Source organism: Tigriopus californicus, chromosome 6 (assembly GCF_007210705.1).
Source record: "Tigriopus californicus strain San Diego chromosome 6, Tcal_SD_v2.1, whole genome shotgun sequence".
NCBI classification, from domain to species: Eukaryota; Metazoa; Arthropoda; class Copepoda; order Harpacticoida; family Harpacticidae; genus Tigriopus; species Tigriopus californicus.
The window spans coordinates 10,653,679-10,675,963 of record NC_081445.1 but is presented as its reverse complement, the minus strand read 5'-3'; the positions used below and the strand labels follow the sequence as shown (position 1 = coordinate 10,675,963).

Here is a 22,285-nt window from a genome sequence, read left to right as displayed (position 1 = left end):
TAGGAAAATTTGAAGAAACTAACTTGCGTTTTTCCCCCATTGATGCATTTTTGCACGATCGCAACATGTGTTTGCACATTTTACCTTTTTGACATATCTTTACAACTCGTTTCAAGCTTTTAACATGCTTTGGGTTTTCTCAAATATTTTTTTGCAATTTTCTCAGATTTGTAAAAAAATACTTTGGCTAAAATGCTGCTTTTTTCGATCTCTGATGATATCGATATCTTGTAATTTTGATTTCTAAATTTTTGCAGATAATCAGGATACCCAAGGGCAAGAATTACAAGTGGACCGCTCAAAGCTTCTCTTTTTTGACCGCAAGAGCATATTGACATTCAACTCTAAGGAACAGGAATTGCACAGCATTGCAAAAATCAAGCCGAAAAGCATTAATTTGAAGGTATGTTTGAATTCAGTAAATCATTAGCAGGGCTAGAAAAAAATCCGCTTTGAGCGCCAAATAATCACTGAAGGCAAGAATATTTTTTCACATGAAATTTTTTAAGCCTCAGTACAATAACCTGTTTAAAAGCTAAAACAGACAAATGAAAAGACAACGTCAAACTAATTTTGCACAAATTTGCTGCAATTATTAAGGTTTTCAAATATTTCATTTCTTCAAAATCTTCGAAATCAAAAGCCTCAAAATTGTCTCTTAGCTTGGAATCCCACCCAGGTTTCTAGATCAAATTTGATCCCTTTTGCTGCTTTATCTCAGCTATCTCTGAAGGTGAAGAAACATGTGCTAAAGAAATATTATCAATATATTTTTCGCGACTCTTGTTCATGTCAGGGCATAAAGATATTGGGAAAAGGTGACATTTAAACATTATACAGACATTGTTAAGATTATGAAAAGAAAAATGTCAATGTAAAAGCAAAGACTACAAACACTCTTCAGTTAAGGTATTTGAAGAAAATCTTGGTTATTGATGAGAACAGGATGGACCAGATTGAACAGATCTTTTGTCATCTCGCTCTCCCGTCGTTGATTGAATTTTTCTGGGAGACAGACAAGGAGCCTGACCGCCGATACTCGGAAGGGATGTCGGTCCATGGACAAGAAGTTGTTAGCAAGTCCTTGACCAGGTAGGACAGCTTGTGTCCAGAGATCACCTCCGGCAAGATCAGATTCCTAACAATCTTGGACACTAATCTTGGTAGACCAATGGTGAGGCTTAGACTCACAAATAAAACCATTCGTGATGGTAGATGAATGAAAGTTGGGTGGACAATGTGAAACCATAATAAATAAAATCAGACCATTGTGGCCCTACGTGGAAACTATCTTGAATAAATATCTTGAAAATATCTTGATGGTATTGACTTCAAGGCGGTTCTCTTGGCAATAACCGTTGAGTGCATTATTGGCATTTTGCAATTCCACGGCTGAATCAGCCAAGAGAATTGGAAGGTTTCGCGGAGAAGTGGGAAATGATAGCAGTTACGTTCAGTACAAGAATGAAGGATTGATTACATTTGTGGGCGGGGCACAAGAAGACGTTCGCCCATGAGGATGAGTTCAACCTCAACCCGGAAGTCACTGTAGACGCCCGGCAGAGAGGTCGGAGGGCAAGTCGTCCCCGGCCTTGAGGGCGCAAACTAGCGAGCAATACTCATTGTCCATGTTGGCGGCGATCACGCAGAGAGTAGGGTCGTAGTGCACAGAGTGAACTCCTGGTCTATAATGGTGGAGCTACCAAAGATGGGATGGCGGCTCAGGGAGTGGGCGATCAGATGTCTATTGCGCGGGAACCAGACCATTGAGAACCTGAACGGAGACAAGTTATTCCTCAGTTGCTGCAAACAGGGATTGTTGATGGCCGTAAGGGGGCGCTTGAACGCTCCCAAGAGAAGCCAGTGGTCGGTTGTGAACATGAATCCAGGGTGGCCTCAGAGAAAAAATCTACACTTCCACAACGCCGTAGTTCTTCTGAGCAGGAGACAGAGTGCAGCTTTCGCACTGGATTAAGCAAGGCCGCCTATCCTTTCCTGTTAAACCAAGGCGTACCTGAGGCTCTGCAGGTTTGACGTGTTGGTCATCAGCTCAGTCGGGAGCAACAGGTCGGGCAAACGGTTTGACCACGTGGCTGGAGGTGAGGATAGCCTTGGCCTTCTTGAACTCCTCCTCATGTTCCTCCAGTCACAACCACGCCAACTTGGCCTTCAAGAGCTCACTCATCTTTGCCGTGGGATGAGCAAAGTCAGGGAGAAAAGAGGTCAGTTGGTTGGTGTAGGAGTCAGATAACGATATATCCTTAGATTAATCCGTATAACAAAGATTGAGGATGAGATCGACAGATTCGTGAGAGAACAACACTGATTGTTTATATCATTGATCATGCCAAATCACCAACACATTCATTGACAGAGATTGGAATCCTACAACTCCCCCATTAAGATCATTATAATCAGAAGAATGTTTACCTCACATAAAATATAAACAATGTGATGTGAGAGCTAAAACCGTTATGTTCCTAAAGCGCAAAATGAACATGCTTTTTCCGGGGGCGGTCGCTTCTACGAGTAGGAGGAGGAGGAGGGGGACCGGCAATAGCGGTTGGTATTTCTGGTGCCGTTGTAGGTAGATTGGTTTTGTTTGTAATATCTGTGGGACGTAAGTGGCGGCGAATTCGTCGATATCGTCCCGCACCATCCTGAGAGACAATCCAGTACGAACGCCCTGTCTTTGATTTTGATTCCACTCTGGCAGCAAATGGGGACCATGACTTTTCCACAGGATCTTGAACGTGGACGGTCTCTCCTGGGATTAATGGCCTCATATCATGACCACCGGCGTCGCTTACCCTCTTAGCACTGATTAATCTTCGAGTGGCATCAAAACTTGCGTGCTCTTCATTCGAAGCAAATGTTAGAGGCAGAGCGGACGGGAGGCGGTTTTTGAGGTTCCTGCCAAAGAAACCAAAGGCTGGTGAAAATCCATCTGCCCTGGGGGTACATTTCCACTGGAGAAGTGCTTCCCGAAAGGCAGCGTTATCTGTTGCACCAAGTTTTTGTAGCAACATTTTGATCGATTTAACAGCCGCCTCTGCCAACCCGTTGGAACGGGGATTATATGGGGCCGATGTTTCATGGGTGATTCCATATTCGTTGCAGTATGCTTTAAATTGATGTCTAAATTGAGGGCCGTTATCTGATTTGAGGTGTCCAGGGAAGCCAACATCACAGAACCAGGTCAAGAGTGCTCTCCAGACAATATTAGTTGATGAAGAGCCCAGATGTGTAACAAAAGGTAACCCTGAGTATCGATCCACCATCACCAGAAAGATCTTTCCGCTTAGATCAAAGAGGTCAACGCTCACGGATTCCATTGGGTAAGAGGCGGGAGAGGACAAAACAGTTTCATGTTCCTGACTTGGGAGAGCTGCAATGCATACTTGGCAACTCTTGATCCGTTGCTTTACATCATTGATCATACCCGGCCAATAGAACACCTGGTTGGCAAGTTGCGACGTTTTCGTGACTCCAGAATGTGAAGCGTGTAGTAGGTCCAATACTCTTGGGCGAGCAGGGCTAGGTACAACTATGCGGTCACCCACTAGGACAAGGGCCCCCTCCTCGCGTAGTTCATCCCGGACTTGAATGTATGGGGACAATGCCTGAGGAAAACGTTGGTTATTCATCACACAATGCAACAGTTGTGAGTACTCGCCATCCGTGTTATTCGAGATAATGTGAAAGGAGGGATCCGTAGCTGAGATAACAGAGCACAATGAAATGTCGAATGCGGGGTCAGCAGGAAAGGCGGGGGCTCTGCTCAAGGCGTCAGCAATTATGTGATTTTTACCCGCAGACCAGACGACACCAAAGCTATACTGGGAGAGATTTTCCCTTAACCTTTGTAGTCGAGAATTCGCAAGTGCTGCAAGGGGTCGTTCAAACACACCGAGGAGAGGTCGGTGGTCGGTTATAACCTTAAATTCGGGCATGCCTCGTAAATAGTAGTCACACTTTGTGATGGCCCACCAGATAGCGCTCATTTCCAGCTCAATGGTTGCATAGTTTGTCTGAGCCGATGTTAGGGAGCAGGAGCCACATTGGATTAACCGTGGCCGGTTATTGGTCTCTCTTTGGATCAAGGCATAACCCATCCCATGTAATTTGGATGCATCTGTCAAGAGTTCTGTCTTGAGGTGTGGGTTGAACGGCTTTACAACTGCAGGTGAGCAGAGAACAGTTTTCGCTTTTTTAAACTCCTCCTCATGGGCCGGCAACCATATCCATGCACTTGTCTTCTTCAACAGTTCCCTCATTCGCACCGTTAAGTGTGCCCAGTCAGGGAGAAATGATCCCAATTGATTGGCTAAACCCAAGAAGGACCGCAGCCCTGTGACATTTTTTGGTGTTGGGAAGAGTCTAAGAGCATCCACTTTGGAAGGGTCTGGTCTTAGACCGGTGGACGATACTACAAAACCGGCGAACTTCACGGATTGGCCTGTCTCAAATTTATCCACTGAAATCTTAATTCCATGTTTCCGACAAACTTCCAAGACAACCTCAAGCCTGTCGTATAGCTGTTGTTCAGTTGGTGCTTGAAGGCAGATGTCATCAACAATCTTGGCAATCCATCGTTTTCGTTTCAGCTCCTCGAATGCCAGATCTGTACGCAGGCTAAACACGTCTCCGCTGCCCTTCCATCCCATCGGGGCAACAGTAGGCCGCCATTTTCCACTCGGTAGTAGAAAGGCACAAAGGTGAGAACTTTCCCTATCCAATGGTATTTGGTAATAGCCATGCACAGCGTCAAGTTTGGCGAACCATTTAGATTCCGGGAGAATTTCTCGCATCAAGTCAGGCACAGATGAGAAAGGATGCACAGGTCTTTTTGTTGCCTTATTGAGTTGTCTGTAATCAATCACGAGACGAACTTTGCCATTGGGTTTGGGGACAAAATGTGCCGGGGAGCACCAATCGGTTGGTACATCACACCTGACCATCATATTGGATGCCTCAAGTTCCCGACAAAGAGCGGCTGCAGGTTGGTCGAAATGGAGGGGTACTGCTCTGGCTGTGGTGACATGGCAAGGTTTAACGTGTTTATTAAAATCTATTTCAATTTTCATTGGAGTTCCCTTCATAGCCCCAGCAGCGTCACCTAATGACGATACCATCACGTCCCCTGACGACCTCAACAGTTTGATGAGTCTGGGATCAGCACCACCAGGTCGATCCTCAAAGCGCCGAATTGTTCGCATTGTGTCGGCCCTACATGTAGTTGGATCAGGGATGTTTGCCTTCTTCTTTGAAGTATGAAGCAAGTTGTTTGTTATTGTGTTATTTTCAATAAATTCAGCTCCAGAACCAGGTTGAGTGTTGAGGTTGGCCATGGGTTGGATTGCTACCGCGTGTATTGGAGAATTGAAATGATGAACTGCTGGAAAATCCCAATGGAGGATGCCTAAACTTATTAAGTCGTTTCTGCCTAACAATGCCACCCCAGCAAGATCAGGAGAAACGACAGCAGAAATGGTGGCCTCAGGGCCTCCAGGAGCACGGCAAACAAAGTCAAATTTGCCAAGGTTTTTAAGTGTTGTGCCGTTCGCGGCAGTAAGGATTGTATGTTAGGGCTGGAGAACACAACCGGTAGGCTTGGAAGCAATTGGAAGCACTGTACGGGCAGCTCCCGAATCTGGTAGTGCTGATAACTGGAAGTGTGTTGTCCCAGCCACACATTCAACCGAAATCAAACCCATTGAAGATTTTGACCTCGCCACTTTTACAACATTCAAAGTTGAATCCGACTCCACCCCGGTTACTGACGACTCAATTAACGTCTTCACCCGAGAGTAAGAAGGGCTTCGGCTTTTAGATGCATCATAACGTCCTCCTGGGGACCCCCGACGTGAGGGGCGACCTCTGTCCTCAGAGGGGCGGCTCTTCTCAAACAGATTGGCCTCGGCAGTAGTATTGGAGGTGTCCAATTTTATTGCATCGGAAACAAGGTTTCTCACGAAATGGACATACCGAGCGTAGGTGAGGGCGTCCACAGCCTTGGCAGGCGATGGCAGGCAGCCAAGATTTCTTCGGCAGTCTCTACCCGGTCTTCATTAGTAATGGAGAAGGTAGCTTCGGAAATGATCCCTGCCCTTGCTTCCCTCGTCGCATTTTCATGTCCATTGGCCTTTGTTAACAAGTCATGGATAGTTGGGTCTTGGAGCTCCAATAGCTTGAGGAATAGGGAGGTGTCGGATCTACATCCACTCAGCAAGATAAAAACAATGATCTCATTAGGGGTGAGCTTGCTAAGCTCTGCTTCATTCGCCACCCGTCTAACTTTGTCGTAGAACTGCCTGAAGCTCTGAGATCCCTTGTCATCTTGAATAGTTCTAGAACGGCGCGAGAAAAGCGGCTTTAGAGCAAGGAAGTGATTTCCAAGTCCCATGTATACTTCTGAGATGGTGGTAGCCGCAGACATACTTGTCTCTAAGGCTACTGCGAGTTCTGGGGTCATACAGGCCACAGCCATACCCTTTTGTTCCTCTAATCCAATGGAGGCCATGTTTGATGCAGAGTGGTAGGCCTTAAATTGCCGAAGCCAAACACGCATTTCTGGGGTTGAGGATTCGGAGGATAGGCATGGAGTAGGCTTCATGTCAGATATTGGCCTGAATGTTGGGATGTATGCCCCGAAGGGGTACCTGACATTGATGGGAGGGAGACGTTCGTGGAGGTCGAGCCATCAATAAGTTGCCGCACACATAGATCTTTGAATCCACTTCGGTGACGGCTTTCTCCTTCTCACGTAAGAAAGATATTGCTTCCCCTTCCGTCGTTGCCTCAAGAATGAGTCTTCATACATATTGGCGAGTTTAGCAGCCAAGTCCTCGACGTCTGAATATTGTTGCCATAGTCTATCTTCATTGGCGTCCGGTTTGTTATTGGCCTGAATAAAGTTCACCTTCTTTGTGATCTGACCCTTAAGATTCGAGATTCGTCCCTCACACTGCTCATTTCGAACGTTAAAACGGTGGCCCCTTTCGATTGGCATGACCTTTATACGTTGGGTGATATCCACGTCTGGTTTGAAAACCCCAAATGTGGTGAGCAATAATGAGGCGGTAGATGGAGAGTAGGTTCACGATATCGTCCTGCCGCCAATGTAATCAGCATGAACGATATATCCTTAGATTAATCCGTATAACAAAGATTGAGGATGAGATCGACAGATTCGTGAGAGAACAACACTGATTGTTTATATCATTGATCATGCCAAATCACCAACACATTCATTGACAGAGATTGGAATCCTACAGTTGGGAAGACCAAGGAATAAACACAAGTCCATGAGGTTGGACGGGGAGGGAAAGGAAGAAATGGCCTCCACCTTGGCGGGGTCAGGCGTCAAGCTGGCGGTGGAGACAGTAGCTGCTATTTTCGTGGCTTATCCGCTTCACTGCTTGTCCGCTTGACCCCTTCCAAGAACCAATTAGATTCTGTGTCCACCGAAATTCTCAACTCAGATTGGTTAAGGGATAAGGCAAAGCGGTCAAGGGGATAAGCCACGAAACTATCTGCTAATGAAGCCGGCGAAGGGGAAACGTGATCCCCTCCTTGAAGCAAATGTCAAAGACAACCCACAGGCGGATGAGAAGCTCGTTGTAGGATGTCGCCTGCAGGAGCATGTCGTCCACGATCTTTGACATCCACCCCATCCTTACACATTCAGCCATCGCTGAATCCGTCCGGAACATGAACGCATCTCTGGACCCCTTCCAGGCCATGGGCGCCACTTGGGTCCGGTATTTTCCGTCAGGGAGGAGGAAAATCCAAAGTTTGCTGGCTTTGTCCTACAGAGGAACTTGGTAGCATCCATCTACCGCATCAAGCTAGGCAAAGACCATGGCGTCTGGTGAAATTTGGCGCATACGGTACGGCACAGAGCTGAAGGGGTAGACTGGGCGGGTCGTGGCGACGTCCAGGCGGCAGTAGTCAATCACCAAGCGCACCTTGCCATTGGGTTTGGGGACAAAGTGCGCAAGTGAGACACACAGGGTCGGATCTGTCTCCCCAACCATGACCCTTGAGTCCATGGGCTCAGAGATGACCTGGGAGGCTGGTTCCTTGTAGTGTAAAGGGAACTGACGTGCTGTTGTTAAATAAAGAGGCTTTACAGAAGAGGAGCAAGACAGTGAAGGGTTCAAAAAATTGTTCTAGCTTTTCATGTGGATATTCAGGGGCCACCTTTCTTGAGATTGCCCACCCACCACCTCCCCAAGCGCGAAGCCCATCATACTAAGTTCCGCCTCGGCGTGGATCATGCCCGCCAGTTTGGGCTCGGCCTTGAGACGGGTGTAGGCATCCACAACAGCCTTCTCCCTGGTGGCGGAGAGCTTCTTCTCAGCGCAATTGAGGTCAGGCCACCCCTTCAGGTTGGTAGGGTTGTGCTCCTCCACTCCAACTGAGCCCAAAGAGGGCGCCTTAAGACGAGCTATAGTTGCAATTATCTCGCAGTAGAAGGTCGCAGGGTCAGTGGTGGTGGGACACTGGTGGGCGGCTCGGAACTCCTGGGGGAGAAACGCTAAGGCTTTCAGGTCAAGACACCCAACCAGGGCTGGTCCGGGGATGATGGAGATGATTGTGTCCACAGACGGCACTGGACCGGAAGGGACGGACATTTCCAGGTTGAGCTCACCTAGGTTAGCAATAAGAGAGCCGTTTGCAGCAATCAAGTTGACCTTGGAGAGTTGCAGTATGACGTCGACGGGAACAGCCTCCTGAGGGATTACGGTGCGGGGTGAAGGAGTTGCCGGTCTTGGTTGGGGTAATAGGGGCGCCCAGGTGAAGAGCTGGCACGCCCACGAAATGACCTGTTGTGGTCGAGCGACCTGCTGGGCATTTGCGAGTCAGAGCGCCGGAAACAGCAGACCAAGGATGGGAGTCCCACCCTTTTGAAGTTGAAACATTTTATATCCCGGAAAGGACACAACGGGCCTTGGGTGTGCCGCTGTGACCCACAGCCACACACAACTGGGGCAGGGGTGGCCTCTGTGGTGATGGCCTCAAAGGCGTCGCCGGCGTCGCTCAGCGTGGCAATTGTTGGTTTCTTAGGCTTAAGGAGCTGGTGTAGCCAAGCGGTCTAAGGGGCAGCGCTAACAAGGCAATAAGCCTCTCCCTAGGTGTCGCGGGTTCAAACCCCGGCGCCGAAAGTAACCCTTTTCAGTTCAGTTCCATCTTTTGTTGAGAGCAGTCGCAACATTTTGTTGTTCCTGATCTTTTCAAACGGCCTATCTGAGTGTGTTGTGTTGTGCAAGTGGTTGCGTGGCTGCTTAAGGTAAGATACTTCGGTCCTTTAGCTTTCATTTCTTCCTATCTCTAGTAGTTTAATCTTATATCTTTTATCTTATGTTCATGTCGTATTTCTTTTTTTTCGTCTGTCAATATTTTTTATCCCAATTCTAGGTTATTTCATGTATTTTTAGCTTAAGGAGTAGTTCAATTTGTTTTTATTGTTTAGTCTGTTCATTTCATGTACTTGTAAATGCAGTCGATTTTTCTTGTTGTTTACAATCAGTTATGTTTCCTATTTTTAATACAAAATTGGGTTCAAGAACCTTCTTTTGTTCTATTCCTTACCATTGATGTTAGCTTGTTCCTGAAGTCGAGTTGGTGTATGTTGGCTGAGGCTAGCTAGCAGGTCAGCCAAGAGTAGGTCATCGTAGTCGACTGACTCTTATCTCTTCTCCTCTCTTGGTAGCCCTAACCTAGCGAAATCACCCATTCTCTTCTTTTTGTCTGTCCCCAGGGAGTACGTTCCTCCTTGGTTTCCACCTAGCACGTGTGTTGTTTACCTGCTCTACAGCTGGTTCTCATTCACACGCGGTGGTTTCTCCCTTTGGCTCTCTTGGCTCTGTCTTCTCCTTCTTCTTCTTCTTCCTCTACTTTTTCATCTTTTATTTTCCTCTGGCTCATTTCTAACGGTTTTTATCTTGAAACTGAAGGAAGCCTCCAGAATATTTATCCATGTTTTGTTCAGGTCTCAAGTATTTTCAATTAGGATCCCTTAAATAGCCTTGCTTTCAATAACCATGGAATCTTTGGTGAAGGGACTTTCTGAAGGGGCTAGGAACTGTCTTGAGCTAGTTTTGGATGGGAAAATTCCGTCCTCTATCAATAAGCCTTTCATTATGGAAGCTTTAATAGCTTGGGTTGGTCACACCCAGCCACTACTTGACTGTGGGATAAACCAGTCAAGTGTAGGCAAAAGGGACACAGGCACTGACACTCTTGATTTGACAGAAATGCCCCTTGTAGTCAAAGAGGTCACAGAGGTCAGAAAGAGCATATTAGAGAATGCTCTCGAAATTTGAGATGTCCATAAACGACAGAGTTGCAAAAAGGCAGGGAAAGGGTGTAAACTGGCTCACCCAGAATGGTGTCCCAAACTTAGAGAGCTTGGCTTTCTCAAATTCAATGAGAAGGGCTGTACCAAGCAAGGGTGTAGCTTTTTCCACCCATTTATGTGCATGAGATCTTTGAGGCACAAGGTATGCCTCAATTTCAAATGCACAAAGGCCCAACTCAGGGGCACGAGGAGGAAGAGACAGCAGTTGTCTCAACCTCATTGTCAAGTATCTCAACAGACTTACCCCACCCCTTTCCTCTCTCCTTCCCTAATTCCCCCCTCTTGTTCCCCTCCCTCTCCTACAACCTCACCCGCAATACCTTTAACCTCTCTTCTGCCCAAACTTTGTAGCCCTAAGCCCCCCTCTGGTCGCCATGAGCCCCACGCATCTTTTAGATCGTATGCTCAGGTGGCGGCCAGAGTTCCTCCCTCTTCTCCTCCCCTTTTACCCTCTTCTCAAAGGTTCTCCTATCCTCCACCTAAGATTAGTTTTGTGCAAAAACAGGATTTTTTAAGGTCGAGAGCCTAGTCAAAGATTTGATAGCTCTAGTCCATTAAAGGGCTATCTGCCCATAAAAGGGCTTTATTTGAACGTGCATTGTCTTATTTCCAAAAAAGACAGCACAAAGATCAAGGTTCTTGAGGAACTAGGTTTAGATAGGCAAGTCTCCTTCATTTCCATGACAGAAACCTGGCTTCGACCAGGGGTCTTAGATGAAGAGGTAGCAATGGCTGGTTTCAATTTAGTTCGATGTGATAGAGTACGCCCTGACTATCCCATTTTTCCGCACGGGGGCGTATGTCTATATGATAGAAATGACTTGCGCATCAGTCATGTAAAAATGTCGAATGGAGAAGTAGAGGTGTTAGTTTGTTACCTCCAAGGTCTTGATCTGTCCATTGTGACAATATATAGGCCCCCCTCTTGTTTAGTAAGCTCGTTCTTGTCCGCTCTCTAATTCATAGGAATTGAGTTGGATCAGTCAGTTTGCTCAAAGATTTTCTTTGAAGGGGACTTCAATTTTCCGGCTAGTTGTAGAGTGGGAGGTTAGTCCAGATAGGTATATTCCCATTTCGAAATCGACAAAAGAGAAAGATCAAACACCCTTCGGCATATCGGCCATGTCACCGCTTCCCGGCCATGTCGCACCCGGCCCGCTTCCTTTGCGTTTGGGGGGGAAGTAGTGTGGCAAGCTTGTGCTCGCTCATAAGTGTTCTCTGTGATAGGTATATATAGCTAGGAACCCTTGGCAATAAATCAGTCAACTACCATCTCAAGACTCTTATAGATGGCGGACCTTGCGTCCGCCACAAGTCAATGGAATGGAGGAGAACAAAAGAAGGTTTTAGAACCTATTTTTGTTTTGAAAATGATAAACCAAACAGATAGAAGACAACAAGAAAATCAACATATAGAAGTCCACAAGAAAAATCAACTACATTTCCAATTACAGGAAATGAAGAGACCAAAAATCAAATAATGAAATACTCTTTGAATCAAAAATACATGAAATAACCTAGAAATGGGATGAAAATATTGACAGACGAAAAAAAAGAAATACGACATGAACAGAAAATAAAAGATATAAAAAGATAATAAAAGATAATAGATAGATAAAAGATAATAAAAGACTAAACCACTAGTGACAGGAAGAAGAGAAAGCTGAAGAACAAGTGTGTTGCACCTTAAGCAGCCACGCGACCACTTACACAACTTAACACAACACAATCAGACCGGCCGTTCTGTCAAGATCAGACGCAACAAATTGTGCGTTGCTCTCAACAAAAGACGGGACTGAACTGATGAAGAAAGGGTTTCATCCGGGGCTGACGTTTGAACCCACGACACTTAGGGAGAATAGTCTTGACTTCTTCAAGCTGTCTCTTTGACCACTCGGCTACACCAGCTCCTTATTCCATATTCAAAGTACATTACAGCTTCATTATGCTGATGACAAAAATAACTCTCTTTTCCACTAATCTTATGTTTAAAAGAAGCAGTTGTTAACAAACAAGTTTTCATTAGCACCTATTAATCATCCTATATATTAGCATCATTTTCAAAATTTCTTGAGATAAAACCGAGTAAAAGTTCGAACTCATTAACAAATGAGATTTGACATTTGTTGATTTTTTTCTCCTATTTACAAACGGCTTAAAATCCTCATGATAGAAATTTTAAACACAAAACATGAAACAATATTACCCCTAATGAATAAGCGCAACGTTCAAAATGTTTTGTAAATGCATTTTGCTTTGAATTGCCTAAGTTTTTCTTTAAATCTTAAAAAAGGATCAGATATCAATAACTTCCTAATACACATAGTACATAGCTATGTGCCTCCCGGAGCTAGCGCTTATTATTGCTTACATTTTGAGGGGGGGAGGCGAGAATAACATCCCCTATATAACAACCGTGGTTAAACCAGACAATCCTGGGTGACTATTTACATCACTTTGAAATAAGAACAGGCGATTTTATAAAGCCAACATAATCTTTACGTAATTGTGATATTTTTTTGAGTTCCAGTTGGCCAATACTTTATAAGATATTGAAAGCTCCACATACCATTTATTTTACCATGTATGAATTTTTTTACCATGTGTGAATGAATCTTGAAAAGCTTTTTGAACTAGAAGATAAAAGTCTAAAAATATGTCCGAAGTTCTTGGAAATTATCCTGATTTCGAATTTTGAAAATTACGCATATGGACCCATGTTGCAGGATTTTGCAATTTATATCACTGGAAAGCTGAACATCAGGGTTTTCCTTGGGTATGCGTGGTTTGTATGGCCATCTTTTCACACCAACATTGGCTAGAAAATCACTGAGATGAGACGGGGTTGTTGTCATTGTTCTCTGAGGTCTCCTAAATATGCAATGAGTTGGAAAAAATCCCGAGCTATTTTGTGTATTCCGTAACTTTCGGAGACGTTCTCGGATATATTCAACGTCGATGATTTTAAGAGAAGAATCTCCTTTTACTGTTCCATTTTGATTACTTTTCTGTTTATTAGTTTCTGAAAACCTTTTTGGCCACATTCTGGATCCCATGCTTTGTTAATTGACTTTCATTAGGTGATCGTATGTTTCCACTAAATCAAGTACCAATTCCCTGAACAACTTCCTCCTCTTCCAGATGTGAACCTATCTTGACAGTGATGAGTTTCTATTATTGCCCCCTCTGGTTGATTTGAACACCTGAAGTAACATCTGCATGTCCACCGGAAAAAGGTTGATAGCTTACCTTCAGGCAGTAGTTACAAATCCTCTTTCTTTGTAGGGGACTTTAATTATCCGGCTAGCGTTGTAGAGTAGGAGGTTAGTCCTGATGGGTAAATTCCCATTTCGAAATTGACATCTCAGTCGTTTAAAAAGCTGTAAGATTTTGCGATCTTGCGCAATTTCTCCCAGGATGTTGGTGTAGCCACTAGGGAGAATAGCGTTCTCAATTTGGTCTTTTCCAATGACCCTGATCTGATCCAGTATGTCCATGTTACACCTAGTAATCTGTCAGATCATCATGTTTCTTGAGATAGGGTCGACCATTACTCAAAAGCCGGCGTGCTTTAGAGGAAAACCGGTCAAAAAGGTCGGTCTGGCTAAGTTCAAGTTCAAAGATGAACATTGGCCGTTGATTATAAAAAGATTAGAGGACCTGGATCTGGTTTCAATTCTGAAACAGGAATTGTCCATAGATTCAGCCATTGATAAATTAGTTTCAGTTTTTAAAGAAGTTTGCTCCAGTCTAGCCATCTCTGAATGTGTTCCGAAAGATGGTACCCGGACAAAAAATCCAAAATATAGGAAGACTAAAAAGAGTTGCAAAGTAGTCTCTGAGTACTGTACAATCCCAACCTTTCTAACCTCTCCCAGTATGAGAGAGCTCTCGTACTGGGAGAGGTTAGAAAGGTTGGGATTGTACAGTACTCAGAGAAGGTACGAAAGGTATCTGATATTGTACGTTTTCAAAAGCATTCATGAGCTTTGTCCCAACCCAGGATTTAGGGTCAATTGTAGTGACCGTAGAGGCTTAACGTGGCGTTTTGAGAACACCTTCAAGCCCTCGAGAATCCAGTCTAGTTAAAACAATGAAGTCCAACTCTCTTCTTTCTCGGGCTCCTTCATTGTTCAATTTGCTGCCCTCAAATATTCGTAGGGCTTATGTAGGCGTTGATCCAATAGCAGGATTTAAGTCAGATTTGGACAAGTTTTTGACTAAAATTCCGGATCAACCTTATATTCAAGGATTAGCCAGATCAGCCAATTCTAATTCGTTGGTCGATCAAATAAATATAATAAATAAAAGTCAAGTAAAATGAATAATCTTCTCGTCTTGAACTGCTGGGATTCCAATCCCGGTAGCGGTAAGGAAGTCCGCAACAACACAAAAAAACAACTAGCAAAAAGGCTGAGGAGCACTTCGAATCAAGTAATTGCGGCTAGTCTCCAAAAAAAGTTGGACGTAGTTCAGGGTAAGATTAAGGCCCCCATCGAAAATGACCAGTTACAAAACTGAGAGTAAGGTGGTTCAGGAGGTCAGGTCGAATCCGAAGGCTTTTTTCTCTTATGCGAACTCTAAGAGAAAAATGAAACACTCCGTTGGGCCTTTTGAGGTTGATGGGGAAGCCATTAGCAATGTAGATATTATGGCTAAAATGCTTGGAGATCAGTTCTCTAGTATGTTTTCAACTCCACTGAGTTTAGGAGCAACAGTCCATTGCTCCATTGATGAGTTTGTTGGGACTGGAAGGTTAGTCAATTTGAGCATTTAGATGATCTTGTAGTCACAGATTAGGATGCTTTAGAGGCCATCAGGGACTTGAGACTCTCGAGCTCCCCTGGCCCTGATGGGGTGACATCTCAGTTTCTGATGAAAATTTCTTCTTTCTCGGGGTCCTTAATTGTTCAATTTGCTGCCCTCAAATATTCGTAGGGCTTATATAGGTATTGATCCAGTAGCAGGATTTAAGTCAGACTTGGAAAAGTTTTTGCCTGAAATTCCGAATCAACCTTATATTCAAGGATTAGCCAGCTCAGCCAACTCCAATTCGTTGGTCTATCAAATAATATATATAAATAAATGTCAAATAAAATGAATAATCTTCTCGTCTTGAACGGCTGGGATTCCAATCCTGGTAGCGGTAAGGAAGTCCGCAAAAAAAGTATTTCAACAAACAATTTTGTCTCCGCTTGACAGCCAAGTAAATGGAAGAAAACCCACAGATCCTCCCCTGTTATTGGTTGATGTTGGCCTCGTCTGCCTGCCGGCCAATTTCAGCCATGTAGTCGGAGAAAGGCGACTGAGGAGTTCCCATCTCCTTGTAAAGAGAGGGTAGCAGGTGAGGAAGTGGGCCTCAAGTTGGGCTAGGGTGTCGACGACGGTGGATGTGGCGCGTACTACAGAAACCAGGTCGGTGGAGAGGCATGCCTCAAGGACGCCCATCTGCACCTCGTCGGGCTCGACCTTGAGGCCTATGCATACTTGTCAAACCTCATGACGCAATCTCGGAGTGTGAGGGGCGAGGACGAGTTGGAGAGGGTGGAATATAAAGAGCTTCTACAGAAAACAAACCAGGTTTCTAGAGACGTTATTGCAATGCGTGCGATAGCTCTGTTGCATTGGCATCGTGGAAGAGACTGGTTAAATCATCCACTTACAACCGGACGAATTGAAGTTCATGTGAGTGAAAAGAGCAATCACCAAAGATCGTCAAGAGCTTACCCTCCCCAAGCAACCAAGAAGTTAATCATTACCAGAATTGTTGAAATTTGGGAAAGACTGCCTGTGCACATCAGGGAGGAAGAAAACAAAGCTAAAGTGAAAAGTATAATTAAGACCTGGGACTTATCTACTCAGTAATAACAAAATGAATCCAAAGAAGCAACAAAGACATTGTGAAACATATCTTCATGTGACGTGGAATATAAAAATCCGTAAGGTCGATCAATAGGAACCATACAAATTTAAAACTGTATACCTCGTGTACCTGCGACCAGAAATAAATAAGTCATTCATTCATCTGTTATAAGAAAAAGTCAACCAAGGTAACGAAGAGGGTTGCCATCTCACACATCAAATTTTGCTTTTGACAAAACTTTCATTTCCTTTTGCAGGCTGTGTCCAAATTGAGAGGAAAACTTTTTGTAATGGGTTATGAATATCAATCACAGTTGGTTGAAAAACCAAGAGGTAAAGTGCAAACAGTTATGTAAAGGCCTGTTATCTCATGAATACTTTGACTTGAAAATTCTGAAAAGGGAATAAAACTGAATCATTAAGATTAATCAAAAAGAAGCAAGTCTAGTCCCGTAAAGGTACTTGAAATTTCCTAAGCACGTACTACCATCTTCCCTCTGAGAAGTTGGGAATAAGGATGCCGAAATGGAGGGAGCTTTGAGCGGAAATTTGGATAATGTAATTGCAAATAAATGCCCGAGGATGCCTCTAATCAAGTAAAACATGATGTGCATGTATGCATATTGCGTAAAAATGGTAGTTGTTTCCCGCTAAAATTTCATTGGTTCACCAGACAAGCGTTCACATTCATAATCTACTGAGAGTATCTCCAATTCAAACCCTTCTCTCAGGTAAAGAAAAAGGGCATCGTTTTCAAGTCCATTGACAAGTAACGCAAGTAGGGGCACAAAAAATTAGCAAATAATGTTTTAGGTCACAGAATGGGTTTATTTGCTATTTCTCACTTTTTCCCCTCTTCTAGCCACTTTTGGGGGGCTCGCTCATAGTGCTATCAGCCATACAAAAAAAAGTCTGCAGGAAAAAGTGTGGAAATATGTTACCACTACAGTGCGTCACAAACTTTCATTTGCAGATTTTATGTTGACCATGGAGATCGAAAAGGGCACATTAAACTGGAAGGAAGTGCCATGCCCCTCAGATCTGAAGATGTTACCGCTAAGTAATGCGATCCGTTTGAGTGACGGCAGGATATGGTTGTATGATTATAAAAAACGTCATACAGTCTTATTTGATGGAGAAAACTTTCTTCCTTCTGTTGAACCCATATGGGTAAAGAACGGTTACGGATTAATGGGTGCAGCCTTCGGAAGAGTTCATAATGATTACATCATTGCCGTTGGAGCAACCCGTTATGACTTTGAGACTAAAGAATCTATTGCAAACCAGACACTGAGTATTTTCATGCTCGACGTGAACAGAAACGTAAGCTTTGTTTTATTTTTTGAATTTTTTGTCAGGATAACAGGATGTTTGAATCGATAAGACCCCAGAAGTTGGTGATGGGAAAGGTTTCTTCTGAGAGTATCGAGATTTTAATGTGCTGATTCCGTTAGCTTGCAAACCAGAGGCGAGTTTTTATAACATCGTACTCCCTAGTTGAGGCTTAGACGTTGCTTAGAATGAGTATCTAGGAGTTCTCACCACTTTGGCGAGTATATGTTCATATCGGTTAACGTCAAAGCTCCTGACTCTAAGGTAAGAGCTTTAAAACACAGGACTCAGGGCTGTGATACTTCATTGCAGGTCGGTTTTTAAAATGAGAGAGGGTTTATAGATATGATTTGAAATACTCAAGCAAACGTCAAACAAAGTAATACTAGCTTACAATTTGTTATTAAAAGCATTTTGGTTCCATCTGAATTTTAATGCAATAGAGATATCCCAGAACTTGCTCGGATTTTTAACTGCAAAGGCTAACCAAGCTGCTCCTCAACCGTTGTAGGAACTACACGATTGAAACTCATGAAGTCTTTCTCAATCCTCATTTACGAAATATTCCTCATATGAGACATGATTCAAACAAAAAAGGAAAAACCAAGCCAAAAATAGAATGTAATTTTAATGCACCTTCCCATTTAAATGTAGCTAGCTGCCCATCCCATCCCTCAATTCCAATCTTCCATATTAATCCTTGTTTTGCTTCTGCAGAGGATGACCATGTTGATAGGTGGGCTTTTCACGGTTGGAGAGGATGGTCCAAAATCTTTTGAACTAGGTCTGTTAAAAGACAGGCTCGTAAACGGACTATATTTGAACGTACATTGTCTAATTTCTATAAACGACAGCGCGAAAGTGAAGATTCTAGAAGAACTGGCTTTGAAAGATATTTCATTCATTTCCGTAAGAGAAACTTGGCATAGGTCAGGGGTCTTAGACTAAGAATTAACCATAGTGGATTTCAACTTAGTTAGTGTGATAGGGTACGTCCTGACAACCCCATTATACAACATGTCTATTGCGTCCAACTTTTTTGAGATTAGCCGCAATTACTAGATTGAAGTGCTCAAAAGCCTTTTTGCGAATTTGCAACTCTTTTTGAACAAAGGCCTCCAATATTTTGGAATTTTTGTCCGTGTACTAACTTTCGGAACACATTCAGAGATTGCTAGACTGGAGCAAACTTCCTTAAAAACTGAAACTAATTTGTCAATGGCTGCATCTATGGACGATTCCTGTTTCAGAATTGAAACCAGGTCCAGTTCTTCTAATCTTTCTATAATCAACAGCCAATGTTCATCTTTAAACTGATAAACCGACCTTTTTGACCGGTTTTACTCTAGAGCACGTAGGCTTTCGAGTTATGGTCGACCCTATCTCAAGAACATGATGATCTGACAGATTACTAGGTGTCACGTGGACATACTGGATCAGATCAGGGTCATTGGAAAAGACCAAATCCAGAACGCTATTCTCTCTGGTGGCAACACCAACATGCTGGAAGACATTGTGCGGGATCGCAAACTCCTCCGGCTTTTCGAACGACTGAAATGTCGATTTCGAAATGGTAATATACCCATCTGGACTAGCCTCACACTCACGTTGGTCAAAAATGTTTAAATTCCTACAAAGAACACTTTCGAGCAAACTGACCGATTCTACTTTTTTCCTTTGAATTTGAAAGCTGACAAGAACGCGTTTACTGAACAATAAGGGCCGGTACATTGTGCAATTGTGACATTGTACATTGTGACAATTACTGATGGGGACCAAATTAATTATTACGGGAGGTTGAAACTAGGGCTGCCAATTTACATTCGCAATGCCATGTGGCATGACTGGCGGAATGGCCGAAACCCGTTGATTAGCCTCAAAAAGTAACCCTGATTTTCCTTTCGTCCAACCGTTTTTTTTACTTAGGCTTAACATTGTAAGTAGGAATGTAATCTGTCGGTGCTTCACTTTCCATGTTTTTCGGCAACCAAATTTATTTGATCCCATCACTAGTGACAATTGACAAATCAAGACCTTTACTTCTCCATTCGACATTTTTTTTCTTTTTGCGGACTTCCTTACCGCTACCGGGATTGGAATCACAGCAGTTCAAGACGAGAAGATTACTTATTTTACTTGACTTTTATTTATAATTTATATACATTATTTGATCGGCCAACGAATTAGAATTGGCTGATCTGGCTAATCCTTGAATATAAGGTTGATCATGACTAAAGTGCAAGTCATTCCTAACATACGCAAACACCCCCATGGGGGAAAATGGGTTTATAGGGACGTACCCTATCACAACGAAATAATTTGAAGCCAATTATGGTTTGTTCTTCATCTAAGACCCCTAATGGAACCCAGGTTTCTGTTATAAGAGATGAATGAAATCTCTCTCTCAACGGCTAGTTCTTCTTAGATCTTAACTTTTGTGTTGCCTTTTTTAGAAATCAGACAATGCACGTTCAAATATAAACCCTTTACGGGCCCCTCTTTTGACGGACCAAGTTCACAAGATCTTGGTCCAACCTCTCCAACCGTAAAAACGATGCTTATTAACAAAGTTATGTTCTACTGGAGGCAAAGCATGAGCTTATGGGTAAGGTTAATTTTGGAGAATTTGTTGGCCAGCTACATTTGAATAGGAGATAATTTTTGGATTAGGACTTGGACAAGGAACAACACGGAGAAGGGTTTTTGTAGGAATGGGAGTGGATTTGATATTTGAGGGAAAAGGAGGGAAGTGGGAGAGGGAGAGAGAGGGGGAAGGGAAAGGGAAAGGTAGGACTAGGGTTAGGGGGAGGGGGTTGCTAAACGGGTTAAGGAAGGGGGTGGGGTGTTATTAGTAGGGCTGGCCAAAACTTGCAGATTAACATGGTCTTTATTGACAGCCAATTTGCATAAAAATCAACCGAATTTGCACAATAATTTGCAAATAAAGTTTCCAGGACTGTGTCACCATCACGTTCTGGGGGGTTTAAGTGCTATGTTTTCTTCCATATCAAGCAGCACGTGAAGGAAAAGGAAAATAATATCATAACATCTACCAGCAGAGAACTTTGATCCTGCTATCCCTATCAGTATCTTCCTCATTCTTAATGTTATGTGAAAAAGATCAATCTCAGCTCAACAACAGAAAAGCAATAATGTCAGAGCGTGGCAAATGTATAGCTGAACAATTTTGTTAAGAAAATTAAGTTTTCAAGTGTCTTGAATGTAATCGTAAGTCAACTCTTCCCAAACTTACCTTACACCTCTTGGCCATATACCCCATACATCAAAACCCCTTGTCAAGATTTGTCTGATTTTTAGAAAACATCATTACTCAGACGAACTTGAGTTCCAACATTTGAAATTTAGAATCTTAAAAAATTGCAATGATGAAAGACCTATTTAAATAGGATGGAAGAAGTAAGCAGGTGATTGGTACTATGTGTGGGATCTATTTCATAGCTGCATGTACTTTGCGTCAAAAAAAATTGGAAAACAAAATCGAAAAATTGTAACATATCACATTTTTTCTAAAATTGACCAGAATTTATGAAAACTATTTGCAAATATTGATGAAATATTGAAATATTAAAAATTGTTGAAATGGCTAAAATTGCACAATAAATTGCTGAAAAAGTTAAGTGTTGCTCTTAAACTTGCAAAACTTGCAGATGCAATAAGCTTGCAGATAAATCTCGGATGTGCAAGTTTTTAGCAAAATTTGCACAATTTGCAGAATCCTAGTTTTGGCCGGCCCTAGTTATTAGGTTTAGGAATGCGGTCAGCCCTTAAGGTGCGAAAATGAGCTCACCTATTTTTTGGCTGTCTTTGCGTCCTTTCTACGTGGACAGGCGTACACCGTACATTAAAGAACGTCTTTAGTCTCATTGATGATGTCCTGATTTAAAAAAAAATACCCTCATTTGTCCTGGCATTGCTTTTTTGGCAAGCAAGAGCTTGGCCACGGAGTGCTCCGCCAAGGAAAAGGCCCAAAATTGCAATTGTTTGCCCTAGTTTGCCCGAAATATGACTAACCTTTAGTGGGGATTGATATCATGAATAGATACGATTTTTGTTGTGATTTCAATAAATTTTATGTGTACTTTCTTACACTGTTCATTACTCTAATTTCCCTTATAACTCAATACTTCTTGAAAGCTTTCAATAGACACATCCTTGGTTCAATAAAACTGGTAATTATTAATTGTGTTCTACTTTATCAATTTGATGTAACGGATCATTGACAATCTGCGCTTTTAAGCATTGCATTGAATTGATGATCTAAAACAATTTCGAATGAATCAATTCCAGGAGTCCAAAACTGTACAAGTCATCCCAAACAAATATTTGATTGGAGCATCCATTTGGTCAGTGATCCAAGATGAAAAAATCAAGGTGCTTATTGGTGGAGGAAGGAAATCACCATTTGAACCAGACCCAAGTTTGATCGTTGTGGAATTAAAATCGGGAGATATAACCATCCTGGAGAGCAGCGCTCATTATCTCCCAACAAAGGAAAGGAATGTCCGATTCACTGCAATTGTGATGATTGGACAGGAACCATATTACGTCCAAAAGAACTCTTCGGTTGCCAAAATTACCAACCTGCAAGATTTTGCAGATGGCAAAGGGGATAAAAATACGATTTTTGTACCAGGAGCGTCCTGGTTCCTCAAGGGGCTCCAATTTGCTGATGTTGACGACTGGCTGTCTGAAGACACCCCTTGA

General features: G+C 43.1%; 1 protein-coding gene across 1 annotated transcript in view; it reads left to right on the top strand.

Annotated features, from left to right (window-relative positions):
- LOC131882507 (uncharacterized) overlaps positions 1–22,285 on the top strand; it is a 34,507-nt gene extending 12,222 nt beyond the window's left edge. The window contains exons 2-5 of the mRNA XM_059229661.1: positions 258–403; positions 16,486–16,561; positions 17,202–17,551; positions 21,869–22,285. Of these exons, the coding sequence (XP_059085644.1) occupies positions 16,519–16,561; positions 17,202–17,551; positions 21,869–22,285 (810 nt within the window). The 5' untranslated portion in view covers positions 258–403; positions 16,486–16,518. The remainder of the gene's footprint in view (positions 1–257; positions 404–16,485; positions 16,562–17,201; positions 17,552–21,868) is intronic.